Here is a 24259-nt window from a genome sequence, read left to right as displayed (position 1 = left end):
TTACTCCCCTCCCCTATGCATATTTTGCACAAGCCTGACTCGCAGCAGGATCCTGAAATGCCGGCGGGGGCTGCTCTGACACTATAGTTCTATGGGCCCGCGCGTTCAAAGGGGAACCCGAAGTGTTGCTACTCAAACGTGTCGGAAGTTTCAAGACAAAGGCAATAGGAGTCCCTCCAGAGGCGGGAGGTTTTAGAAAAGGGAGGAGGGCTGTGTCGATGGAGGAAAACGCCCCCCCCTTTAATTCAGGAATGGAAACTGGATTAACGATTTAGGGAGGCAAGCGGCCGGAGAGGACAAAGAGGTAAAGACGCAGCCTGGGGTGGGAGGGGTGATGAGAGGGGGAGAGCGAAAGAAGACCCCCCCCCCCACACACACACCCCACAAGCGCCGTTCCCGGGACCCATCGGCAGAGACCCAGATCTATGCATCCCAGCTGCAAAGTGGGGACTCAACACCTGCAAGGTTTGCATTGCATTTGAAGCCGGGCCCCCCCACCAAGCAGAGATCACCCCCACTTTCAAATTCACTATGGGGTGTGCAGCGCGGTGTGGGGTGCACGACGTCTTACTCCAGAGGAAACCCCCGCAGGGATTCCATTGCACAATCTCTTTTGAGGACCAAGGGACGCTCACCTGCCCTGCTGGGGTCCGAGCCGAGGTCCCAAACCTGGCAGGAGATCCCCAGGGTCTCCGCGCGTGTTGCGCCTTGTCGGGTCCTTTTGGCAGGAGAGATGGAGAGAAGGGAGTCTATGCAAGGCTTAAAGGAAGCGAGGGAGACCAGCAGAGAGACCCCCCCTCCCTTCTCCTCCCCCCCCCCTCCTCTTGCGATGCCTCTCCGGATGGAGAGTTTTACGTGCCGTTCGGGGCTCTGGGCGAGGTGTGAGCTGCGCCAAGGGTGTTTCGGGGACGGAGAGAGGAGGGCAGAGGAAGTTGGGGGGCTGAGGGAGCCATGGAAGCATTGGGCGGGGGGGGGGGAGCCAAGCCCATCATTGCCAATAGGTGGAACTGCATTTTTGGGAACAGAATTTCCTTTGTTCTTGCATTTGCTTCCCCATTCCACTCCTCCACCAATTGCATTTTTCCTTTCTGTGACGGGGAGACCATTGAACCAAGAGCTGAGGGTTACACGCACATTGATGCTCAGGGGCCTCCTGTCCCACCCTCTTTCTCTTACTCTTCCACCCTTACCTGGGTTTTCTTCTCTTCTTTACCTGGACTACCTTACAGGGACCTTTAGGAAGTTGTCCAAAATAATATGCCCCACTGTGGGACCGCTGAGTTCCTTATCCTAAGAAGTTGTCTTCCTTTTTCTTCCAGTTCTTTTGTTCTTGCTATACAGTTACCTGCTTAAGCACAAATTGAGCTGGCAAGGGGGTCATATTGCCCATCTAGAAAGTTTGACTTACTGCAGGGGGGAGGGGGATGTTGACACACCACAAGGGACCCCCTTCCTCCCTGCAGAGAAGGAACCTATCACGGTCAGTAGCAATGTTCACTTTCCACTGCACAACTGATCATTGATCCTGTTGGGCACCAGTCCAAAAATATGGGTGGAGGACGCTATGAAAATGCTTTTGGATTTATATAATAATAATAATAATAATAATAATAATAATAATAATTTATTATTTGTTTTTTTTTATAATAATTTTTATTAAAGTTTCAATCAGAAATTAAACAACAAAGAAAGAAAAGAACAACATCAAAAAAGAATACACAAATACACCATACAAATCTCAAAGAAAAAAACAAAAAAAACACAATAAAAAAAGAACATAACAATTAAAAACAATATCTCTTTTCCATTTCCGTTTTTAAATTTACTTATTTTCTGGACTTCCTCATACCTCCCTCTTTTGTATTCCAATCCAAATTGTTTGTCCAGCAATTTCTTTTCCACTTTTTTAATCCCAGTCTTTAATTTAATATAATATTGAAATATATAATTTCAACTTCTTTAAACCTAATCTTTAGTCTTAGTGTAATGTAGCATTAAAATTTTACCTCTAAATTGTCAAATTTCCATTTCATTAAACATCTTTAATCCTAATCTTTAGTCTTAATCTATCATTAACCTTAACCTGTACAGCTGGAAACCGCTTATTTTCAGTCCAACATCACTCTAACATTCTTTAATTTTGCAATGTTTCTGAAGATAATCTTTGAATTTCTTCCAATCTTCCTCCACCGACTCTTCCCCCTGGTCACGGATTCTACCAGTCATTTCCGCCAGTTCCATATAGTCCATAAGTTTCATCTGCCATTCCTCCAACGTGGGAAGTTCTTGTGTCTTCCAATACTTTGCGATGAGTATTCTTGCTGCTGTTGTTGCATACATAAAGAAAGTTCTATCCTTTTTTAACACCATTTGGCCGACTATGCCCAGGAGAAAGGCCTCTGGTTTCTTAGGGAAGGTATACTTAAATACCTTTTTTAATTCATTATATATCATTTCCCAGAAAGGCTTAAGCTTTGGGCACGTCCACCAAAGGTGAAAAAATGTACCTTCAGTTTCTTTACATTTCCAACATTTGTTATTGGGCAAGTGATAAATTTTTGCAAGCTTGACTGGGGTTATGTACCACCTGTATATCATTTTCATAATATTCTCTCTTAAGGCATTACATGCCGTAAATTTCATACCTGTGGTCCACAACTGTTCCCAGTCAGCAAACATAATGTTATGTCCAATGTCCTGTGCCCATTTAATCATAGCCGATTTTACCGTTTCATCCTGAGTATTCCATTTCAGGAGCAAGTTATACATTCTTGACAAATTCTTAGTTTTGGGTTCTAACAGTTCTGTTTCTAATTTGGATCTTTCCACCTGGAAGCCAATTTTCTTGTCCAATTTAAATGCCTCCATTATCTGAAAATAATGAAGCCAGTCTCGCTCTTTGTTTTTTAACTTTTCAAAGCTCTGCAATTTCAGTCTGTCTCCGTCTTGTTCCAAAATTTCCCAATATTTCGGCCATTTGACCTCCATATTGACCTTTCTCAAGGCTTTCGCTTCCATTGGTGACAGCCACCTTGGAGTTTTGTTTTCTAACAAATCCTTATATCTTATCCAAACATTAAACAGCGCTTTCCTGACAATGTGGTTTTTAAATGCTTTATGTGCTTTGACCTTATCATACCATAGATATGCATGCCATCCAAATACATTGTTAAAACCTTCCAAGTCCAAAATGTCAGTGTTTTCAAGAAGTAGCCATTCTTTCAACCAGCAAAAAGCTGCTGATTCATAATAAAGTTTGAGGTCTGGCAGGGCAAATCCACCTCTTTCCTTTGCATCCGTTAGTATTTTAAATTTTATTCTGGGCTTCCTGCCCTGCCAGACAAATTTAGAAATATCTTTCTGCCACCTCTTGAAACAATCCATTTTGTCCACGATCTGCAAAGTTTGAAACAAAAACAACATTCTAGGCAATACATTCATTTTTATCGCAGCAATACGGCCCAGCAGTGAAAGCTTCAAATTTGACCAAATTTCTAGATCTTTTTTCACTTCAGACCAACATTTTTCATAATTATCTTTAAATAAGTTCCCATTTTTTGCTGTCATGTTAATCCCCAGGTATTTAACTTTCTTAACCACTATTAAACCTGTCTCATTCTGAAACCTCTCTCTTTCAAACGGTGTTAAATTTTTCTCTAAAACCTTGGTTTTTGACTTGTTCAATTTAAATCCTGCCACAATAATAATTTATTATTTGTACCCCGCCCATCTGGCTGGGTTTCCCCAGCCACTCTGGGCGGCTTCCAACAAAGATGAAAAATACACTAAAATGTCACATATTAAACACTTCCCTGAACAGGGCTGCCTTCAGATGTCTTCTGAATGTCAGGTAGTTGTTTATCGCTTTGACATCTGATGGGAGGGCGTTCCACAGGGCGGGTGCCACCACCGAGAAGGCCCTCTGCCTGGTTCCCTGGTTCCTTGGCCTCTCGCAGTGAGGGAACCGCCAGAAGGCCCTCGGAGCTAGACCTCAGTGTCCGGGCTGAACGATGGGGGTGGTGATGCTCCTTCAGATATACTGGACCAAGGCCGTTTAGGGCTTTAAAGGTCAGCACCAACACTTTGAATTGTGCTCGGAAACGTACTGGGAGCCAATGTAGGTCTTTCAAGACCGGTGTTATATGGTCTCGGCGGCCGCTCCCAGTCACCAGTCTAGCTGCCGCATTCTGGATTAGTTGTAGTTTCCGGGTCACCTTCACAGGCCCATCTGCTTCATCCAACCAAGTCTCTGTCACACATGCCAGGTCAAGTCCTCCATCCATGATCAAGTCATGGATGGCAGTGGTCTTATGAATCATTGACCTGGCATTGCACAGCAGCACCTTCAGGTCATGTGGGTATCCCTTGCTGATTCTAGTATCCATCCGGTCAGGACCAGACCTGGAGGCAGGGATAGTCCTCAGACAACGACTAAACCTGCCTCCTCTGTAATGACATGGTCTGGTCTTAGCATAACTCCTCCTCCTACCCGTGATCACTGAGATCGGTTGTCCCAGTGCATCCCCCCCCCCCCCGTGGAACATGCCCCAGCCATTCTGTTGGCTGGGACCCACTCCCCGGCAGCCCTGACCCCTCCCCTTAAGAACAAAATAACACCTTAAAAGAAAACAACCAATAAAACAATACAAACAAAAAACAGTAAAAATTACAAAAACATAAAATCAAACAAATTCCCAGGCCCAATAAACATCCATCCCACCCCCACCCCCCACCTACAAAAAATTCAAAAGAAAATTTTTAAAACATTTTAAAAGCACTCTGCACCCCTCCAGCAGTAACAGCAACTGTCCTAGTGAGGCCTGTCAGGCCCTGCCCTGGGCCAGGTGGTAAGTGGCAGGAAGGAGCAGGGCCCTCAGACACTCATAAATAATTTTTTATTTATACCCCACTCTTCGCGGTTCAAAAATCAGGCTCAGGGCAGCTAACAACAAATTTAAAACACTTAATTATAAAAGCAGCATAAAATACAGTATAAAAACATGATTAACAATAAAATTCAAAAATCAATTTAGGGGAAATAAACATTACATGATCACCAGGGCTAGCTGCCTTAATTAGTCCTATTTGGGCCAGTGAGGAGACCAGGGGAGAATTAGCTGTGGGATCCCAAAGAGGGTAATCTTCATAAAAAGGGGAGGGAAGGAAGAGGAACAAAAGATCAGGCCAGGTTCAAATTGAAAGCCAGACGGAATTGCTCTGTCTTACAGGCCCTGCAGAAGGAAGTTAAATCCTGTAGGGCCCTGGTCTCATGGGGCAGAGCATTCCACCAGGTCGGAGCCATCACTGAAAAGGCCCTGGTGCTGGTGGAGGATAGTCTGACTTCCTTAGGGCCCGGGACCTCTAAACTATGGTTGTTCATGGACCTTAAGGTCCTCCTGGGCATACCAGGAGAGGCAGTCCCATAGATACGAGGGCCCTAAGCCACAAAGGGCTTTAAAGGTCAAGACCAGCACCTTGAACCTTACCAGGAGCCAGCGCAACTGGTAAAGCACTGGGTGAATATGCTCCCATGGCAGTGGTAGCTCAGGTTAAGAACTTAATTCCTTCTGGAGGTCTTTCTTAACCTGAAACTGTTCCTAACCCGAGGTACCACTTTAGATAATGGGACCTCCCGCTGCCACTGCGCCGCCACCGCACGATTTCTGTTCTCATCCTAAAGCAAAGTTCTTAACCCAAGGTACTATTTCTGGGTTAGTGGAGTCTGTAACCTTAAGCATATGCAACCTGAGGTACCACTGTATTGAAAGCTTCTATATTACTTCTTATTTTTGGTAGAGTGAGTTACAAGCTGCGATACAATCCATCAGCATCAAAAGATAATAAATGTATTCACATTCCCAGTCTGGTGGGTTTGAAGGGTAAAGGACCCAAAGTCATGATAGACAATGCCCATTGCTGGAGGGTTTGCATGTGGGCATGTGCATATGCAGGCCAAGGATTGCCAGTATCACAGCTGAGGTGTGTGAGAAAGTTGGTGGGTGGGATTGCTCTTTAAGCACAAGTTTTTAATCTCTTCTTGTGGAAACATTTCTTGTTTGAACCTCCTCCCTCTAAAATAATATTCATTCATTTCATCCTTACAAGCGATCTTTAATATTAACTGTTTTCAGCGCCACACATATTCCCTGTTGGAGCAAAGATGGTACGTCCGGGAGACCTTGGCCACCCAACCCAAAGGCGGAAGGAAAATGAGAGGGTCCTGGACAGGGAATTTCCACTAAGATATTCCTATATTACAATATGGGCAGAAGGTCAGGCAGAACTAACTAGTCTTCCTCAGGGAGACATAGAGAGGAGAGGATCTAGGAGATGTTAAAATAAGAAAAGGTGCTAATTGGGCTTACTGTGTGTTAACATCTCTTTTACTCTTCCTTGAAACACTAACAAGATTTTCTTTCCACCCCACTCCCAGAAAGGCAACAGAGAAGACATTCAGAATTCTGAGGGGCCACTTGCAATTTCATTGGGAAAAACAAATAAAATGTTCAGATGAAGAAAATATTTAGACATGTGGAATGCGCTTCAGTCAGTCTGCATGGTTATCCCATCAATGAACTCATACAACGGAGAAACCATTTAAAGGCATGGAGTGCGGAAAGAGCTTAAGTGGTAATGGAACTCTTGCAAAATGTCAAACTCAAACTGAGAAGAAACCATTTCAATGTGTGGAGTGTGGAAAGATCTTCAATCATAGTTCGCACCTTACTGTACATCATCGAACTCACACAGGTGAGAAACCATATAAATGTTCAGAGTGTGGAAAGAGCTTCAGTAATAATGGAGCCTGTAAAAAACACCAACGAATTCACACAGGGGAGAAACCGTATAAATGTTTGGAGTGTGGAAGGTGTTTCAATAATAGTGGAAACCTTACTGTACATCAACGAATTCACACAGGGGAGAAACCATTTAAGTGCACACAGTGTGGAAAATGCTTCAGTTGTAGTGGAAAACTTACTTTACATCAACGAACTCATACAGGGGAGAAACCGTTTAAATGCACACAGTGTGAAAAGTGCTTCACCAATAGTGGAAGTCTTAATTCACATATCCAAACTCACACAGGAGAAAAGACATTTGTATGTATGGAGTGTGGAAAGGCCTTCTGTCATAGTGGATCTCTTATAACACATCAGCGAACACACACGGGAGAAAAACCATTTACATGTATGGAGTGTGGGAAAGGCTTCATTCATAGTGGAAATCTTAATTTACATCTACGGTCTCACACAGGGGAGAAACCATTTAAATGTGCAGAGTGTGGAAAGAGCTTCAGTCAAAGTGCACATTTTAGAATTCATCAAGTAACCCACACAGGAGAGAAACCATTTAAATGTATGGAGTGTGGAAAGAGCTTCAGTTATAGTGGAAATCTTGATATACATCTACGAACTCATACAGGGGAGAAACCATTTAAATGTATGGAATGTGGAAAGAGCTTCACTCAAAGTGGACATTTTAGAATACATCAACAAAGCCACACAGGGGAGAAACCATTTAAATGTATGGAGTGTGGAAGGAGCTTCAGTGATAAAGGAAGTCTTACAAAACACCAGCAAACTCACACAGGGGAGAAAACTTAAAAATGTTTGGAGTGCGCGAAGTGCTTTAGTGAGTGGCGCTCTTACAAAACATTGTCAGACTCACACAGAAGAGAAAACATTTAAATGTATGGAGTATGGAAAGAGCTTCACTAAGAGTGGAAGCCTTGCAAACCATCAACAAACTCACAGAGGAGAAACCGTTTAAATGGATGGAGTGCTGAAAGCACTTCAGTTATAACTGAATGCTTGCAAAACACCCCCTGCCCTCTCATGTGGGAGAAACCTTTTAGTTGTATGGAGTGTGGAGAGTATTACCCTCAGAGTTTGCTCTTCCCATGACATCACGGATTCCTATAGGGGGAAATTGGTGGTGGAAGCATGGTGTGTATTTGATGTATTTGGTGTTTCCATGTAAAGCTATACATATATGTGTTAAAAAAATGAAAGTAATGTCTCATAATAATAAGTTTAATAATATGTAATGTACTGTTAGATAGTGGGGGGAGTGTGAACCTGCTGATGTGAATGATGGTGGGCTGAGGAGAGAGACAGAGAGAGGAAGGAAGGAAGGAAGGAAGGAAGGAAGGAAGGAAGGAAGGAAGGAAGGAAGACGGGGAGAGAGAAAGGCATAACATTCATATTGCATTTTGGGAAAGATTATGGAAAACAGATCTGAAATTCATGGCATGTTGTACACTGAAAGAAAATTATATGAGAATGATGTACCTGTGCTATTTGACTCCTAGTAAGCTACCAAAAAGGGATGTGGGTGACGCTGTGGTCTAAACCACAGAGCCTAGGGCTTGCCGATCAGAAGGTTGGCGGTTCGAATCCCCGCGACGGGGTGAGCTCCCGTTGCTCGGTCCCAGCTCCTGCCAACCTAGCAGTTCAAAAGCACGTCAAAGTGCAAGTAGATAAATAGGTACCGCTCCGGCGGGATGGTAAACGGCGTTTCCATGTGCTGCTCTGGTTTGCCAGAAGTGGCTTAGTCATGCTGGCCACATGACCCAGAAGCTGTACGCCGGCTCCCTCGGCCAATAAAGGGAGATGAGCGCCGCAACCTCAGAGTCGTCTGCAACTGGACCTAACGGTCAGGGTTCCCTTTACCTTTACCTTTAAGCTACCAAAAATGTATAGAACAAGTACAAATATGTGCTGGGAGTGTAAAGAAAAAGAAGGTACCTTTTATCATACGTGGTGGTTGTGTAAGGTAATAAAGTCTTTATGGGAAATGATATATAACGATCTGAAAAAAAATGTTTAAAACAACTTTTGTATAAAAAAGCACACCTAGAAGCCTTCTTATTAGGAATTGTAGGTTCCGACTTTCCAAAGGAACAGAAAAGGCTCTTCATGTATGTGAAAACAGCAGTACAGATGCTATTAGCCCAGAGATTGAAAGAAAAAAGAGTCCCTACTAGAGAGGAATGGCGAACCGAGTTGTTAGACTACACTGAAATGGCAAAACTGACCGGAAAGGCAAAAACATCAAGAAAGAATGGCGAAAATTTATAATTTACTTAAGAGACTACCGTAACCAGAAGAAAACATTAGCAGAATTTTAATCTCATTTGTAACGTAACAAATACAATGGACAATAAGGATACGAAACATGAAATGATATGCAGTTGAAAATGTTGACAATAGCATTGGGGGAAAGTCTTGAGATTAAAAAAATATATCTCTATGGATATGTACTCGGTTTTGCTATAAATTTTTATCTGGAAAATCAAATAAAAAATAGAGAGAGAGAGAAAGCCTGCCTGCCTGATCCAATTTCCCCCCTTCTCTCCTTTGTAGCCCCTCACCCAGCTCTCCCCGTTGGACTTTTAATATGGTAAGTGGCATGAAGAGACAAAACAGGCAGCCTTCATCTTCCTCATCCCCAGTTTGCTTTTTATTTTAGATTAATTTTTCTCTTCACACACCCCCTTTCACCCATCTTGTCTTGTCCCTCCCACCCACTCCTTTCTTCCTTAATGCTGGGGGGGGGGGGAGCCCCCGCAACATCCTCTCTCATTCTTTTACCATATTTTTCGCTATATAAAACGCACTTTTCCCCTCCTAAAAAGTAAGGGGAAATGCGTGTACGTCTTATGGAGCGAATGCAGGCGGGAGGCTCTGCTCAGCGCTCCGAGCCGCATGGAGCGTGTGTGCGGCTCTTGGGGGTCCTAACATCTTCCATTCTGTGTACATGACCAAGCCAGTGTGGTCAATGCTGCAACCCGCAAGTGAGGTGGGGGGAGGGAGGGTTATTGGTTAGTGGGGTGTTTATTTCTCTTGTTTTTATGATGCATTTTGTGTTTCTTTCTTGTATTATGATGTTGTGAGCTACCCTGAGATCTATGGGCAAAGAAAATAATAAATTTAATGTAATAATAAATTTTATTTATACCCTGCCCTCCCCAGCTAAGGCCGGGCTCAGGGCGGCTAACAACCAATAATAAAAACAAGTTGAATGAATACAACTTAAAAACAATATTAAAATACAACATTAAAACATTAAAATGCAGCCTCATCATAGGAGGAGAAAGGAAAAAAGAAAGAGGGGGAGGGAATCAAATTGGCTCCAAGCCAAAGGCCAGGCAGAACAACTCTGTCTTACAGGCCCTGTGGAAAGAAATCAGATCCCGCAGGGCCCTGGTCTCATGAGGCAGAGCGTTCCATCAGGCTGGAACCAGTGTTGAAAAGACCCTGGCTCTGGTTGAGGCTAATCTGACCTCCTTAGGGCCCGGGACCTCTAGGGTGTTGCTATTTATGGACCTTAAGGTCCTCCGTGGGGCATACTGGGAGAGGCAGTCCCGTAGGTATGAGGGTCCTCGGCCGTGATAAAATAAAAAGAAAGAGCACATATTTGTTTGAGAATGTCCTGTCACATGCTGCCCAAAATCTTCCTGAGGCAACCATATGCATCCTGATGCAATGAGGCATCGCTACTGGAGGGTACAGTGGTACCTCGCAAGACGAATGCCTCGCAAGACGAAAAACTCGCAAGACGAAAGAGTTTTTCGTTTTTTGAGTTGCTTCGCAAGACAAATTTCCCTATGGGCTTGCTTCGCAAGACGAAAACGTCTTGCAAGTTTGTTTCCTTTTTCTTAAAACCGTTAATACCCAGGGTAACCGTGCTTCGCAAGACGAAAAATTTGCAAGACGAAAAAACTCGCAGAACGAATTAATTTAGTCTTGCGAGGCACCACTGTATAAGTTGCCCGTGGCTATCTTAACTTGCCAGTTTCACACGTGAACAGGATCCAGTGGTCGTAGTACACAAGCTTAACATGAGTCAACAGTGTGATGCAGCAGCAAAAAAAGCTAATGCTGTTCTCGGATGCATCAACAGAAGTCTAGCGTCCTGATCAAGAAAAGTCCTAGTCCCCCTGTGTTCTGCCTGGGTCAGATCGCACCTGGAGTACGGTGTCTAGTTCTTGGTGCCACAATTTGAGGGTACTGACAAGCTGGAAAATGTGCAGACTTTAAAGGATCTTAAAGCCAAGCCTTATGAGGAGCGGTTGAGGGAGTGGGTTGTGTTTAGCTTAGAAAAGCAGAGATATGAGACCCATCTTCAGATATCTAAAGGCTGCCCCTTGGAAGATGGAGGGTAGGAGCACACTTCCACCCGCCCGGTGTGGAACACACTTCCGCCTGCAGACAAACCACAGCTGTCTGAACATCATGCCCTCTATCTAACCTTTGGCTTTCTCAGTGGTCTGCCGTGCCCTGTCTGTGACCTTTGTCTCCTTCATTATACATTGTGCAAGGGGAGAATGACGCGGTGGAAACAGGTGCCAAAATAACTTTGTACAACCCCTCAATCTCAGGATGTGTAAAGGTCACAGTCCAAAATGTATCTGACTGGTTTTGCATATTGTGCTTGTTACGGCTAAAATCTGGGTGCGGGGTTACTCTGCCACCCAGCTCATCGGACTAAGTCCGTGGGTCCCTGCGGAAGAAAATGAGCTCAGCCAGACGCAGGAGCAAACTGCAGAAGATCCAAGTTTATTGCGCAACAGGTTCAAGGCGAGATTGAACAGAGAGAAAGGGGTGACATGAACTTTTGAAATTTCCCTCCATATCCCAGAATACAGTGCAAAATACATCCCAGTTACATCATGAATACATTAAGAGGTTGGGTTACACAGATTAACATATGGAGGAGGGAGGGGTGAATATGCAGAGAGCTGGATGGAGGAGGGAGGGGGGAATATGCAGAGAGCTGGATGGAGGAGGGAGGGGGGAATATGCAGAGAGCTGGAGATATGCGCAGATAAGCACATCCTGAGAAGACAATGGTCCATGTTTGCATAGTCTGTCACCTGGCATCGCCCGGAGGAAGGGCTTGGCAGATGGAAATAAATGGATATATTGTAGCGAAGAAGAAGGTGAAGAAGACATGCCCCCCCCCCCGTTCCGTATCATGCTAATAAAAAGAGCCTTACCAGAGCTAGCTGGCAGCTTGCCTGTGCACAGCTCACCTGCATTACTAACTCCTGCCTCATGCCTTCACTTCACCTGTGACTTCCAAGTTACAAGAAAGGAGATTCTGACTAAACATTAGGAAAAACTTTCTGGCAGTAAGAGCTGTTCGACAGTGGAACAGACTCCCTCAGGAGGTTGTGGACACTTTCTTTTTAAGTTTCTGAGCAGAGGTTAAGGGCCATCTCTCAGGGATGCTTTAGTTAAGATTCCTGCATTGCAGGGAGTTGGACTAGGGTCCCTCCCAATTCTATAATCAGTGACAGAAGTGACTTAGAGCACTGTGTCACCTTATCATTTGGTTAAAGCAGAGGTCGTCAAACTAAGGCCCGCGGGCTGGATACGGCCCACCGGGCTCATTAATCCGGCCCACGAACCTTGTGGACCATGCTCAGTCAGTCCCCACACTAAACAGGCGTGGCGTAGAGGCCTCGCCACACGGAGACTGACTTCCATGACGCGGCACAGCTTCTGATTGGCTGCAGGAAGTTCCTACAGCCAATCAAAAGCTGCATATGCCTTTGGGTGGGCAGTGATGCTGGCATGGCTTCTGATTGGCTGCAGGAAGCTCCTGCAGCCAATCAGAAGCCACAGACGCCTCTGGGTGCTGCCCCTTCCTTCCCGCTGAGGCAGCCAGCAGCTTGGGCTCTGTGCCCCACTGAGACAGAGGACGCCGACGCTGCCGAAGACGAAGCAGTGTCAGCCGCTGCGGCATGAGTGGCATAGGTGGGGGGGGGCCTTTTGGGAGGGGGGGTGCTTTAGGGTGGTGGTGGGTCCGGCCCCCCACAAGGTCTGAGGGACAGTGGACCAACCCCGTCCTGAAAAAGTTTGCTCACCCCTGGGTTAAAGTAATAACTTTATTTCAGAAATAGTTGGGGGGGGTGTTTACACCCACCATATAAGCACACAGAATATACAGTGAAGATTTCAGTCACATAACCTTAGTTAATAGATTTATTTAGTTAAGATGCTAGTAGTAGTAGTAGTAGTAGTAGTAGTAGTATACTGCTGTTCATCCATAGATCTCACGACAGTTCAGGATTACAGAAGATAAAAACGTAAGGTTGTTTTTACACACATACAGAAAATATATTCTAAGAAATCAATGCAAAAGAATTCCAAGTTGTCCAATTGCAGAGTTGAGAAAAAAGGACTAATTTCATTGTCGCAAGCCTGATTCTTTCAGCAAGAAAAGGCCAAGTTAGTACCCCAAAGGGGGCCCATCTCTCCTTTGAAGAGGAGAATTTTATGATATGCATCCAAAATGATTGGTTATTTTCACAATGGTCAAAAGGAGATTTCTCTTTATTGATGAAAGGAAATATATTTGTGGGATATTTGTATATGTGAAAAGTAGGCAATAGTTGTAATATGAAGGCTACACATACAGCTGTTTTAATCTGAGCATCCTTTACATTGATATTCAGTCGAAATTAAAAATAAATTTTAAAAAAGTCCAGTAGCACCTTAGAGACCAACTTCATCTTACTTCTTAGTTGGTCTCTAAGGTGCTCTTGGACTATTTTTTTATTTTTTATTTTGACCGTGTCAGACCAACACGGCTACCTACCTGAATCTAGAATTGATATTCACTGTTCTTCTGAGTAGACTAAAAGCTGGTACTCAGAAGAGCTTCAGTGATAGGGCAAAGTGAAGAGCTGGTCAGATTATGAAACTTTATTTTGAATGAAAGGTAAGGGAATAGCAAGTAAACAGCTTAAACAGATTACAAAATAAAACAGAGTGCTGTTGCATTGCAGAAGGACTAATCATAGCCTACCCACAAACAATATAGTATTTCTAGTGTACTGATGAGTAGCCCAGAGGATAAACAGTTTCCTAGTGGTATGGGAGATTGAAGTACAGACTCTGTGGTGAAGGCAGATGGGACACTCTGCTAGGCCATCTCAGGTTTCATAATCTTGCGCACACACACTCACACTCTTTGAAGGGAGTGGCATGTGGTTCTCTACACGGAAAGCCATAGCCAGTTCTATTACATTTCCCAAGGAAGCACCCTACTTGACGGGTGATACACAAGACAGAGTTCTGTTTTCCTGAAAGGAAACGGTGATGGCAGCAGACCAATGCCTTTCACTGACCCCCTGACCAAGTGGCTAAACCTTGCCTCCTCTCTTTCTCCACATCTTGGATTCACAATGAAACGCTCTTCAAATGACAACCAGGCCGGCCCAAATATTGGGCAGAATGGGGAGACCATTTCTTATTCTTCTTAGTGGCTAAGCTTTGTCTTCTCTGCTTCTCCACCTCTGGGATTCACAACGGTTTCTACGCTGTGTGCGTTCTTTGATGCGCAATAAGGTTTCCACCCTGGCTGAAGCTTATTCCACATTCCATACATTTAAATGGTTTCTGCCCAGTATGGGTTCTTTGATGTAAATTAAGGTTACTCATACGCCTGAAGCACTTTCCACACACCATGCACTCATATGGTTTCCCCAATGTGTGGGTTTTTTGATGTGCGGTAAGAGCACTCCTACAACTAAAGCTCTTTCCACACTCCAGGCATTCAAAAAGTTTTTCACCGGTGTGGGTTTTCTGATGTAAAGTAAGATAGTAATTGAGACTGAAACTCTTTCCACACACCATACATTTAAATGGTTTCTCTGTTTTGTGGGTTCTTTGATGTGTGGTAAGGTTTCCACTCTGGCTGAAGTTCTTTCCACACTCCATACATTTAAATGGTTTCTCCCCAGTATGCGTTCTCTGATGTGCAGTCAGTCTTCCACTCTGCCTGAAGCTCTTTCCACACTCCATACATTTAAATGGCTTCTCCCCAGTGTGGGTTCTTTGATGCACAATTAGGACACTACTTGCACGAAAGCTCTTTCCACATTCCATGCATTTGAACGGTTTCTCCCCGGTGTGGGTTCTTTGATGCAAAGTGAGAGAGTAATTGAAACTGAAACTCTTTCCACATACCAGACATTTAAATGGTTTATCCGCTGTGTGGGTTCTTTGATGTGCAGTAAGATTTCCGCTCTGGCTGAAGCTCTTTCCACACTCTGTACATTTAAAGGGTTTCTCCCCAGTGTGGGTTCTTTGATGTAAAGTAAGGTTACTCCTGCAACTGAAGCTTTTTCCACACACCAAGCATTTATGCGGTTTCTCCCCACCGGGGGTCCTTTGATGTAGAGTGAAACGGTAATTAAGACTGAAGCTATTTTCACACACCATAGATTTAAATCGTTTCTCCTCAGTATGGGTTCTCTGATGCGCAGTAAGGAAACTACTGGTACAGAAGCTCTTTCCACACTCCATGCATTTATGCAGATTCTCCCCAGTGTGCGTTCTTTGATGTAAAGTAAGATGGTGATTAAGACTGAAACTCTTCCCACACACCATACATGTAAATGGTTTCTCCCCTGTGTGGGTTCTTTGATGTGCAATAAGGTTTCCACTCTGGCTGAAACTCTTTCCACACTCCATGCATTTAAATGGCTTCTCCCCTGTGTGGGTTTTTTTATGCTTGACTAGGTTACCAGCACTACTTAAGCTCTTTCCACACTCTGTGCATTGAAACGCTTTCTCCCCTGTTTGGGTTCTTTGATGTAAACTAACACTTCCACTCTGACTGAAGCTTTTTCCACACTCCACACTGCTGCTCCCTGTGCATTCTTCCTGTGGTTTTAGGGTGACATGGATATCAATGTCCTGCGTAGTAGAGGATTTCCTTTCCATCTTTTTCCCTGCTTCACGCTCCACATTTTCTGATGACACCATCAATGGCTCCCCATAACTCTCGCTCTTCTGCCTGTAACCTGTTTAGGGAGAGGGAGAAAATGAAAATATCACTCATACTGCATGGCAGAAGCCGACATGCTCATTACACATTGAGTCCAATTCTTTGCTTCACTGATTTTACTGTTCTCAAGCATGTCCCTTCCCGCTATGAGAAGGGCACATGGGCACTTGTGAAAAGAACCTCACAGTACATTAACCTCAGCTCAGTGGCACCACAGAGGATATTTTAATTTGAGACATATCTCAGCACAAAGAAAGGGAAAACTCAAGCCTGGAGGACATCTCTGGTCTTTACAAGAATAGTCCTACTGGACCAGGCCAAAGGCCTCCTAGACATTGTCAACTTTTGCAGCTTCAGGTGTGCATGTTCATGCTCTGTTGGGGCCAGGGGCGGAAGGGGGTGTAACAACAAATGTAAAACATTTTATGATGTTTTATGATGTTTTTATATGTACAGTGGTACCTCAGGTTACAAACGCTTCAGGTTACAAACGCTTCGGGTTACAAACTCCGCTAACCCGGAAGAAGTACTTCAGATTACGAACTTTGCCCCAGGAAGAAAAGGGAAATCGAGTACCAGTGGCACGGGAGGCCCCCTTAGCGAAACGCACCTCAGGTCAAGAACAGTTTCGGATTAAGAACGGACCTCCAGAACGAATTAAGTTCGTAACCTGAGGTACCACTGTACTGGAAGCTGGTCAGGGTGGCTAGGGAAACCCAGCCGGAGGGGTGGGGTATAAATAATAATATTATTATTATTCAATGTCGCCTTCGGGGAGCAGCGGAGTTACTACAAAACCCACCCTCTGTCCTCCAATCAGGCAAGCAGATTTAAAGGACACAACCCAGCCAGGAAAAAGGGACTCAAGGAGGATGTGAAGCAGGGCAGGTAATGGGTCATGGCCTGGGGAGGGAGATGGCCAAAGGCCAGCTGTAGAGCGTTTGAAGGCTGCCTTTGCCCACCTGGTCTATTTATTTAGTCCTACAGAAGCCAGCTAGATGCTGTGAGAGGAAGCCCAGAAGCAGGACATAAAGGCAGCAGGCTTGTGCCCCACAATACATCTAAGCAGCTACCTTCTAAGATCTCCCCTTCTTTGGGATCCTGGAGAAATGACTCTTGTCTCTCTTCCCAACAGGAACTGAGGTCTGATTCTGCCAAGGAAAAAGACAATATTAGTTACTTTTGGCTGCAAATCATCCAGTCGTTTCAAATTAATCTGTATCCACGACCTCAAAGGAAGGGATTACATAACCAGAGCCTATAAAGATGCACCACACGAGTAGGGGAAAGCAAAGTTGCAAATATCGTAAGAGTACATACAGGGTTTGACCTAAAGATTCACACCTTCAACGTCTAACAGCCAAGAGGAATACAAATCTGCCCTTACCTAGAGAGGCCACCATCTCATAATTCTCCTCCATGACTTCCTTGTGCAGAGCTCTTTGGCCTGGATCCAGCAGAGCCCACTCCTCCTCCGTGAAAAACACAGCAACATCCTCAAAGGTCAAGAGGGCCTGGAAGAAGAAGAGGAAGAAGACAGAGCTGCTCTTAGATCCCCATCATCCCCACTCAACACAGAGGGAGGCTGGGTGGTCCCATCTGTGCCTCTTCCCTCCTCCCTGCTCCCGTTGCTCTTTCCCTACCTGAGGAAGCTGCCTGACTCTTCTTTCCACTCCACCTTTAAGAAGAGACTGTTCAGAGGGGGTCTCGGAGGCCATTGCGTTGCCAGTGGAAAGGACGGAGTAGGAGGAGGCGTAAACTGGGCCACTTCCGGGACTCTCTCAGCTGTTGCCACGATGCCCTTCAATGCAGGGAGCAAGGAGCAGCTCTTTAAGGAAAACGATGCAGAAATTATTATTATTATTACTAATTGAATTTATATACCCCCCCTATACCCGGAGGTCTGAGAGCGGTTCACAGAAAGGCGGATTTATTTAGGGTGGGAGACATTTACACAGATGACATAACTTTGACTGGAGAACAAATGCTAAGTAAAGCTAGACAACATCTGGAATTTGCTAAACGCGCATCAAATCACACATTTTTTAGCAGTTACTGCACATGCCTCTTTAAACTTCGGCTGAAATTCTAATTGCAAATACAAATGCAAAATCCAAACACGTACTATCAAAAATGTATTAAAGCAGTTGGTGGTATTCATTTAGGTGAAACCAACTTAGTGGAACATACCTGGGAATCAGACGTAGGGACAGTAATCGAAGAGGCCAGCTGGCAGAGACTGTGGGAAGGAACCCTGAGGTGTAGCTATATGAACAAAGCTATATTCCATCTCAGAACTGGATATGGAACTGGATATGGGACAACTGATTGGTTCAAAATTGGGAAAGGAGTACGGCAAGGCTGTATATTGTCTCCCTCCTTATTTAACTTATATGCAGAATACATCATGCGAAAGGCTGGGCTGGATGAATCCCAAGCCGGAATTAAGATCGCCGGAAGAAATATCAACAACCTCAGATATGCAGATGACACAACCTTGATGGCAGAAAGTGAGGAGGAATTAAAGAACCTTTTAATGAGGGTCAAAGAGGAGAGTGCAAAATATGGTCTGAAGCTCAACATCAAAAAAACGAAGATCATGGCCACTGGTCCCATCACCTCCTGGCAAATAGAAGGGGAAGAAATGGAGGCAGTGAGAGATTTTACTTTCTTGGGCTCCATGATCACTGCAGATGGTGACAGCAGTCACAAAATTAAAAGACGCCTGCTCCTTGGGAGAAAGGCGATGGCAAACCTAGACAACATCTTAAAAAGCAGAGACATCACCTTGCCAACAAAGGTCCGTATAGTTAAAGCCATGGTTTTCCCAGTAGTGATGTATGGAAGTGAGAGCTGGACCATAAAGAAGGCTGATGGCCAAAGAATTGATGCTTTTGAATTATGGTGCTGGAGGAGACTCTTGAGAGTCCCATGGACTGCAAGAAGATCAAACGCATCCATTCTTAAGGAAATTAGCCCTAAGTGCTCCCTGGAAGGACAGATCGTGAAGCTGAGGCTCCAATACTTTGGCCACCTCATGAGAAGAGAAGACTCCCTGGAAAAGACCCTGATGTTGGGAAAGATGGAGGGCACAAGGAGAAGGGGACAACAGAGGACGAGATGGTTGGATAGTGTTCTCGAAGTTACAAACATGAGTCTGACCAAACTGCGGGAGGCAGTGGAAGACAGAAGTGCCTGGCGTGCTCTGGTCCATGGGGTCACGAAGAGTCGGACACGACTAAACAACAACAATATTCCATCTCTGCTGGAGAGAGTGAGACGGGGTTGGAACAACTATACATGTGTAGGCATGCCACAAAGGGCTTTCATTTTGGGGGAAAGAAATGTTTATGAAATAAGCTTGATCCCTAAACAAAAAAATCCTACATATCCCAACTTTGGAATTGTTAACTATTTTTAAAGATGAAAATGCTAATATGAAATATAAAGAACTCATCACCTTTATTTCAGCAGGGGCTAAAAAACTCATTGCTCAAAACGAGAAATCTCTTGAAGACTTGCATTTATCACAATGGAATCAGAAAATCTGGACTACTACACTTTCCAAAAACCCCCCCAGATTTTTATACCTACTGCTTTTTGTATTTTTACTGTTGCTACAATAATTGCTTTTGTTTCTTATGTTTTTGATCTGTGTTATATTCTTGTTCTCTTTTGTAGGCTATCTTGAAAATCTAGACTAATAAAATTATGGTCATCTACAAAAAAACCCACAACCTGACAAAAAGGAGTTGAAGCATTTGCTGGAAAAAGAAGTACTGGGGATGATTTCGTTGTGACAGAGTAACTTTTCACCCCTTACTCTAAAGAACGTCAACTGCCTTAGCATCCACCAGATTCGCACCCAACACTTTGGAACAATGTTTTCCCATAAGGACACACATTTGTGTGTGTTGTTTTGAGGGGGATTCAGTTTATGTTTGCTATTTTCAACTTTTTTTGGGGTGGGGAGGGAGACTTTAAAGGGGGGAAACTCATTTTCCAATTTATTAAGATGTCAAAGCCAAATTATAATTAATTTAATACACTTCCCCCCTCCAAAAAAACCCTGCTTTCCCACTCTCTCAGATATATTCCAGTTCATCCACTCTTACATGCTGCTTATTTTACAGATTTATCTCTAATTAACATGCTTTATTATTATTATTTTTAGCAAATTCCTTGTCCCTCAGCTGCCCTTTTACCAACTCCTACATGTAGGGGGTATTTATTTAATGCCTCCAGCCAATGCCGTGAGACCATCTGGAAGGTGCTTAAGACCGACTTGCCCATTCTTGTTCCAGTCTCCCAGCCCCCCCATCTATGATTTCTGAAAGGGGGACTGCGGGAGGGACCTCTCCCTTCCCAACAAGCAAATTATTGTTTCCTTTTGCTTCCTTCTCACATCAGCCTCTCTCTTACTAGGACCCACGTACCTACGGGACCGCTTCTCCTGGTATGCCCCGCGGAGGACCTTAAGGTCCACAAATAACAACACTTTGGAGGTTCCGGGTCTCAGGGAGGTTAGATTGGTTTCAACTAAGGCCAGGGCCTTCTCAGCACTGGCCCCGACGTGGTGGAACGCTCTGTCACAAGAGACCAGGGCCCTGTGGGATTTGACATCTTTCCGCAGGGCCTGCAAGACAGGCCTTTGGTTTGGACTTGGTCTGACCCTTATGTTTCCCACCCTTATGGTCTTGATTTATCAGCTATTTTAAAATGAGGATGCATTTTAATTTATTTTTTTCCCTTTTCTTTTCCCCCCCTCCCTCTCTTTTCCCCCTATTATATTTTTACTGTGATTTTATTGGTGTTAGCCGCCCTGAGCCCGGCTCTAGCCGGGGAGGGCAGGGTATAAATAAAATTTATTATTATTATTATTATTATTATTATTAAGGAAGCTCCGGAGGCCGATTATTAAGGAAGCTCCGGAGGCCATCTCTCACCCCCCACCCAATTCGAAATCTCCTCCCTCTCTCCCAATCCAGAGGCGACCCCGTTCTCCAGCTCGGGGGCTACAAAAGCAGCACAGCAACACCCTCCTCCCCAATTCCCCCCCCCCCAATGCAAGGCAGCTTCCACTGCAGCAAAACCCGCCCCCACCCCAGCGAGCTTGACCATGAGACTGCAAGGAGCGGTGGGAGGGAGGGGGTGGATTAAGAGGCTGCGTCTAAGATACCTTTTTTGGGGGGTGGGGGGCGTGTCTGCTTGTCACCTTGTGACTGTTCAGTATCCGATTCTGGTTGCATCCTTTCCTGGTAGCTCCCTTTCCTGGTTCTCTGGCACCGAAGGGTCTTTGTCCCCCCCCCCACACCCCCCAAAGAATATCTTGCAATGCAGACCTTGTTGGGGGGGACCCCACTTTGCAGCCCCCTCCCACCCCCTACAGACCTTCCCTGTTTTTCTCTCATTCCGCGCCCTCCCCCCCCAAAAAACCTCTCCCTAGCAGCCCTGCTTGTAAATTCAAGGGGACGGGAAACAAATCCTTCTCCCACCCCCTACCCAGCCCCTACCTCAATTCCTCCCCCCCAACAAAAAATATACTGCACCTTTTTCTCCTCCTCTGCAAGCCCTTTTCTTTTCTGTTAATATGCATGGAGACCCCTCCCCTCCAACAATGCCTCTATACCCCAAAAAACTTCCTGCCTCTCTAGGAAGCGGAGCTCATTGACCCAGAGGGAGGGGGGAGTGACCCCCTCCCGGAAAACGGGTTTGTTTTTGTTGTGTTTTTTTCTGGAATTTCCTCAAAGAGGAGGAAGCCAAAGGCAGTGCCGTCATATCCGGTTACCACGCGAACGCTGGAAGGGGCTTCTCTCAGGAAGTTTGGTCGGAAGTTTGCAAAAGGAACCCCTCTAGAAAAACAGGAGTTTGTAAAAGTGGGGGGGGGGCGGTAATATCTGGAGACGGAAGGAGGGAGACAGGTGGCGATAGAGGACAAAGAGGTATAGATGCCGCGTGGGGGAGAAAAGGACAGAGTTTGCAGTTGCAAAGCGGCGACCCTGCAGGGTTTCCTTGCACCGTCTCCTTTGAAGCCCCCACCCCAAAAAACACGGTTTCCCACCAAGGGAACTCCTGAATGGGGCCATCCAGAGAATTTGAAGGCAAAAAGTTCCCATCACAGCTCACTAGGAGGATATTCTTTCACATTCTTAATTTGCAAGCTGGGCGAGTAGAAGATGGGAGGAAATAATAATAATAATAATAATAATAATAATAATAATTTAATTATTTTATTTATACCCTGCCATAGCCGGGCTCAGGGTGGCTAACACCAATAAAATCACAGTAAAAACATAATGGGGGGAGGGACCAATTTAAAATACAGGTTAAAATGCAATTTAAAATGCAGCCTCATTTTAAAAGTAGCTGATAGATCAAGACCATAAGGGGAGGGAAACATAAGGGTCAGACGGAGTCCAAACCAAAGGCCATATTTATATATAAATTGTATATGTATATGTATAAAATTGTATATGTATATGTATATATATGTATATATCTATGGATCCAGCCCATGGCATGAGTCTAAGAGATTGGCAGAAAGCAGGTGCCAACTTAGCCACCCTTGAAAGTTGGAAATCAGCTCAGCCTGATGTCAAGGGTTCTGGGAATTGTAGTTCCACGAGGGGTAAACTATAGTTCTCTGGATTCTTTGAAGGAAAGAATCTGCTTTAAGTGTATATTCCGTACACAGCCTTTGGAGGTGGGGTGTTCTGGACAATTCCAGCAAAATAGGGTTTTTTAGTGATCCAATCAGTTTCTGTGGGTTTTGTATCTATGCACCCTGCCTGTTATGTTCACAGCCCAGCTCTTTCTCTCCAGGACGCTTTCCAGGCTCTGAATTCTTCCTTGGCTGCTTTGGGAACTCCATCCATCTCCCATGAGGCAGCCAGCTGTGGGCTCTCCTGACTGAACACAGCTGTTTGGCCTTTATTTTTTTGCTATTTTGCTGAGTTTATACGTATTTAAGGGAGTCCATGGGGTCAACTAGTCCAACCCCCTGCGATGCAGGAAAAATAACAGCTCTGTTGTTCTCCCACTCCCTTTAAATCCTCAGAACAACCACCCTGTGAGGTAGGCTGAGATGCAGCGACTGGCCCAAGGTCACCCAGTGATTGGGCTCAAACTCTGGTCTCCCAGGTCCATTGCTACAGAGGGAGTGAGAGAATGATAGACTCTTGCAGCTGGAAGGGCTCCAGGGGCCATCCAGGATAATACAGTTAGCGGAGAAATCTGAGGGCTCCCTTGGACAAAAAAACAAGGACACCAGCCAGGAATACCAGAGCAAAACAGCAGCCAGTAGGCTTGGTCTTTATTGAAACTGTCGCGACAGGACTCCAATTCACTGCAAGACAAAGCATAAATTGAAGCCCCAAACAAAAGAACCCCCAAACTTTTATTTGCTGCTAATCCCCATGTTACACCACCCCCCCCCCCAACTACATCATGGTTACATCATGAAAGGGGAGGTCTGGTGGCAGTAATCTGAGCATCCTGGACCCTGCCCCATGGTTCTCCTTGCCCTCCACCAAACACCCATCAAGTGTTACAAAAGAGATACAGTGGTACCTCTGGTTAAGAACTTAATTTGTTCCAGAGGAACATTCTTAACCTGAAACTGTTCTTAACCTGAGATACTGTAGCCTTTCTAGGCCTTTTTCACAGGTAGGAAAAAGGTTGCATCCGGGGAGAGGGAGATGGGAGTCAAACAGACACTCAAGAGATAATTTCAGAGAAAAAGCTTTATTCTGCCATCCGGGGTGGCAGAAGGCACCTGCGTGATAAATTCACAAAGCAAGTACACTGAAAACATTTTTACAAGCAGGTTTTATCCATTTTCCAAGTCCCTCTCTTTTCCCCCTCCCTCTCTCGTGAGTTTGCACACGAATGTTGGCAGAAACAATCTTCCATAGAATTGTTTCTTTTTCACTGTTGCAATCTGGTAAGCAAGGTCACTGAAAACCTGGGAAGCAAAAAAGCATTGTTCTCTCAGCTATCTTTTGCTACAACAGAGCAATATGCTTAACTAAATACTTTTAGTTAAAATGCTTGAGGCCTGGTTAGGGGGGGGGAGGAATTCACAAACAGGTTTTAGGGTAACCTAACTTGTACCCTTCAATACCACTTTAGCTAATGGGGCCTCCCACTGTGCCACAGCAGTGCGATTTCTGTTTGTTATTTCTGGAATGGCTACCTGTCTGGCACTCAGGTATCAGGATGCCAGGGATTCTCCCTCAGGCAGAGGGGATGCTGAGCAGCTGATCTCACATGTCTATATGGATTTCTGAAGTTTTCCCAGTGAGCCAGTACATAGATACATTGATCAGTGAATTCTTACATTTGGTATCGTGCAGCAGAGGCCCTTTGAATAGATAGGAAGAAACTGTGATGAAATGTTTTGTGGGGACAAATCACAAAAGTGATTGTGCTGATTTTGGTAGTGGGCTGCATGTGT

The 24259-nt window shown here is 44.8% G+C and overlaps 2 protein-coding genes across 6 annotated transcripts in view; one reads left to right on the top strand and one right to left on the bottom strand.

Annotated features, from left to right (window-relative positions):
* Positions 1-21564, bottom strand: part of LOC308469608 (uncharacterized protein) — a 32210-nt gene extending 10646 nt beyond the window's left edge. The window contains exons 1-5 of one of the 2 annotated variants that reach the window (XM_080992313.1): positions 21354-21564; positions 17448-17632; positions 17192-17318; positions 16878-16955; positions 14307-15820 (exon numbers count right to left, since the gene is read on the bottom strand). In XM_080992313.1, coding sequence (XP_080848439.1) covers positions 14328-15820; positions 16878-16955; positions 17192-17318; positions 17448-17522 — 1773 coding nt within the window. In that variant the 5' untranslated portion in view covers positions 17523-17632; positions 21354-21564 and the 3' untranslated portion in view covers positions 14307-14327. Of the gene's footprint in view, positions 1-12974; positions 15821-16877; positions 16956-17191; positions 17319-17447; positions 17633-17994; positions 19804-21353 lie in introns of those variants that run through there. The other variant, XM_080992312.1, reaches the window with a different exon arrangement.
* On the top strand, positions 18-8810 carry LOC308469979 (uncharacterized protein). Of its 4 annotated transcripts, none has more exons than XM_080993147.1 (3): positions 18-304; positions 1342-1480; positions 6434-8810. In XM_080993147.1, the coding sequence occupies exon 3, from the start codon at positions 6606-6608 to the stop codon at positions 7602-7604; it is 999 nt and encodes a 332-aa protein (XP_080849273.1). In that variant the 5' UTR covers positions 18-304; positions 1342-1480; positions 6434-6605; the 3' UTR covers positions 7605-8810. The 4 variants fall into 4 exon arrangements, with proteins under 4 accessions (XP_080849273.1, XP_080849272.1, XP_080849274.1 ...); XM_080993148.1 differs by lacking the exon at positions 18-304 and adding an exon at positions 340-465; XM_080993146.1 differs by lacking the exon at positions 1342-1480.
* Positions 21565-24259: the final 2695 nt, after the last annotated feature.

This window comes from Podarcis pityusensis, assembly GCF_964106645.2.
Source record: "Podarcis pityusensis genome assembly, chromosome: 2".
NCBI lineage: Eukaryota > Metazoa > Chordata > Lepidosauria > Squamata > Lacertidae > Podarcis > Podarcis pityusensis.
Note: the sequence above shows the minus strand (reverse complement) of the source record. Positions and strands in the feature narration are given on the sequence as shown.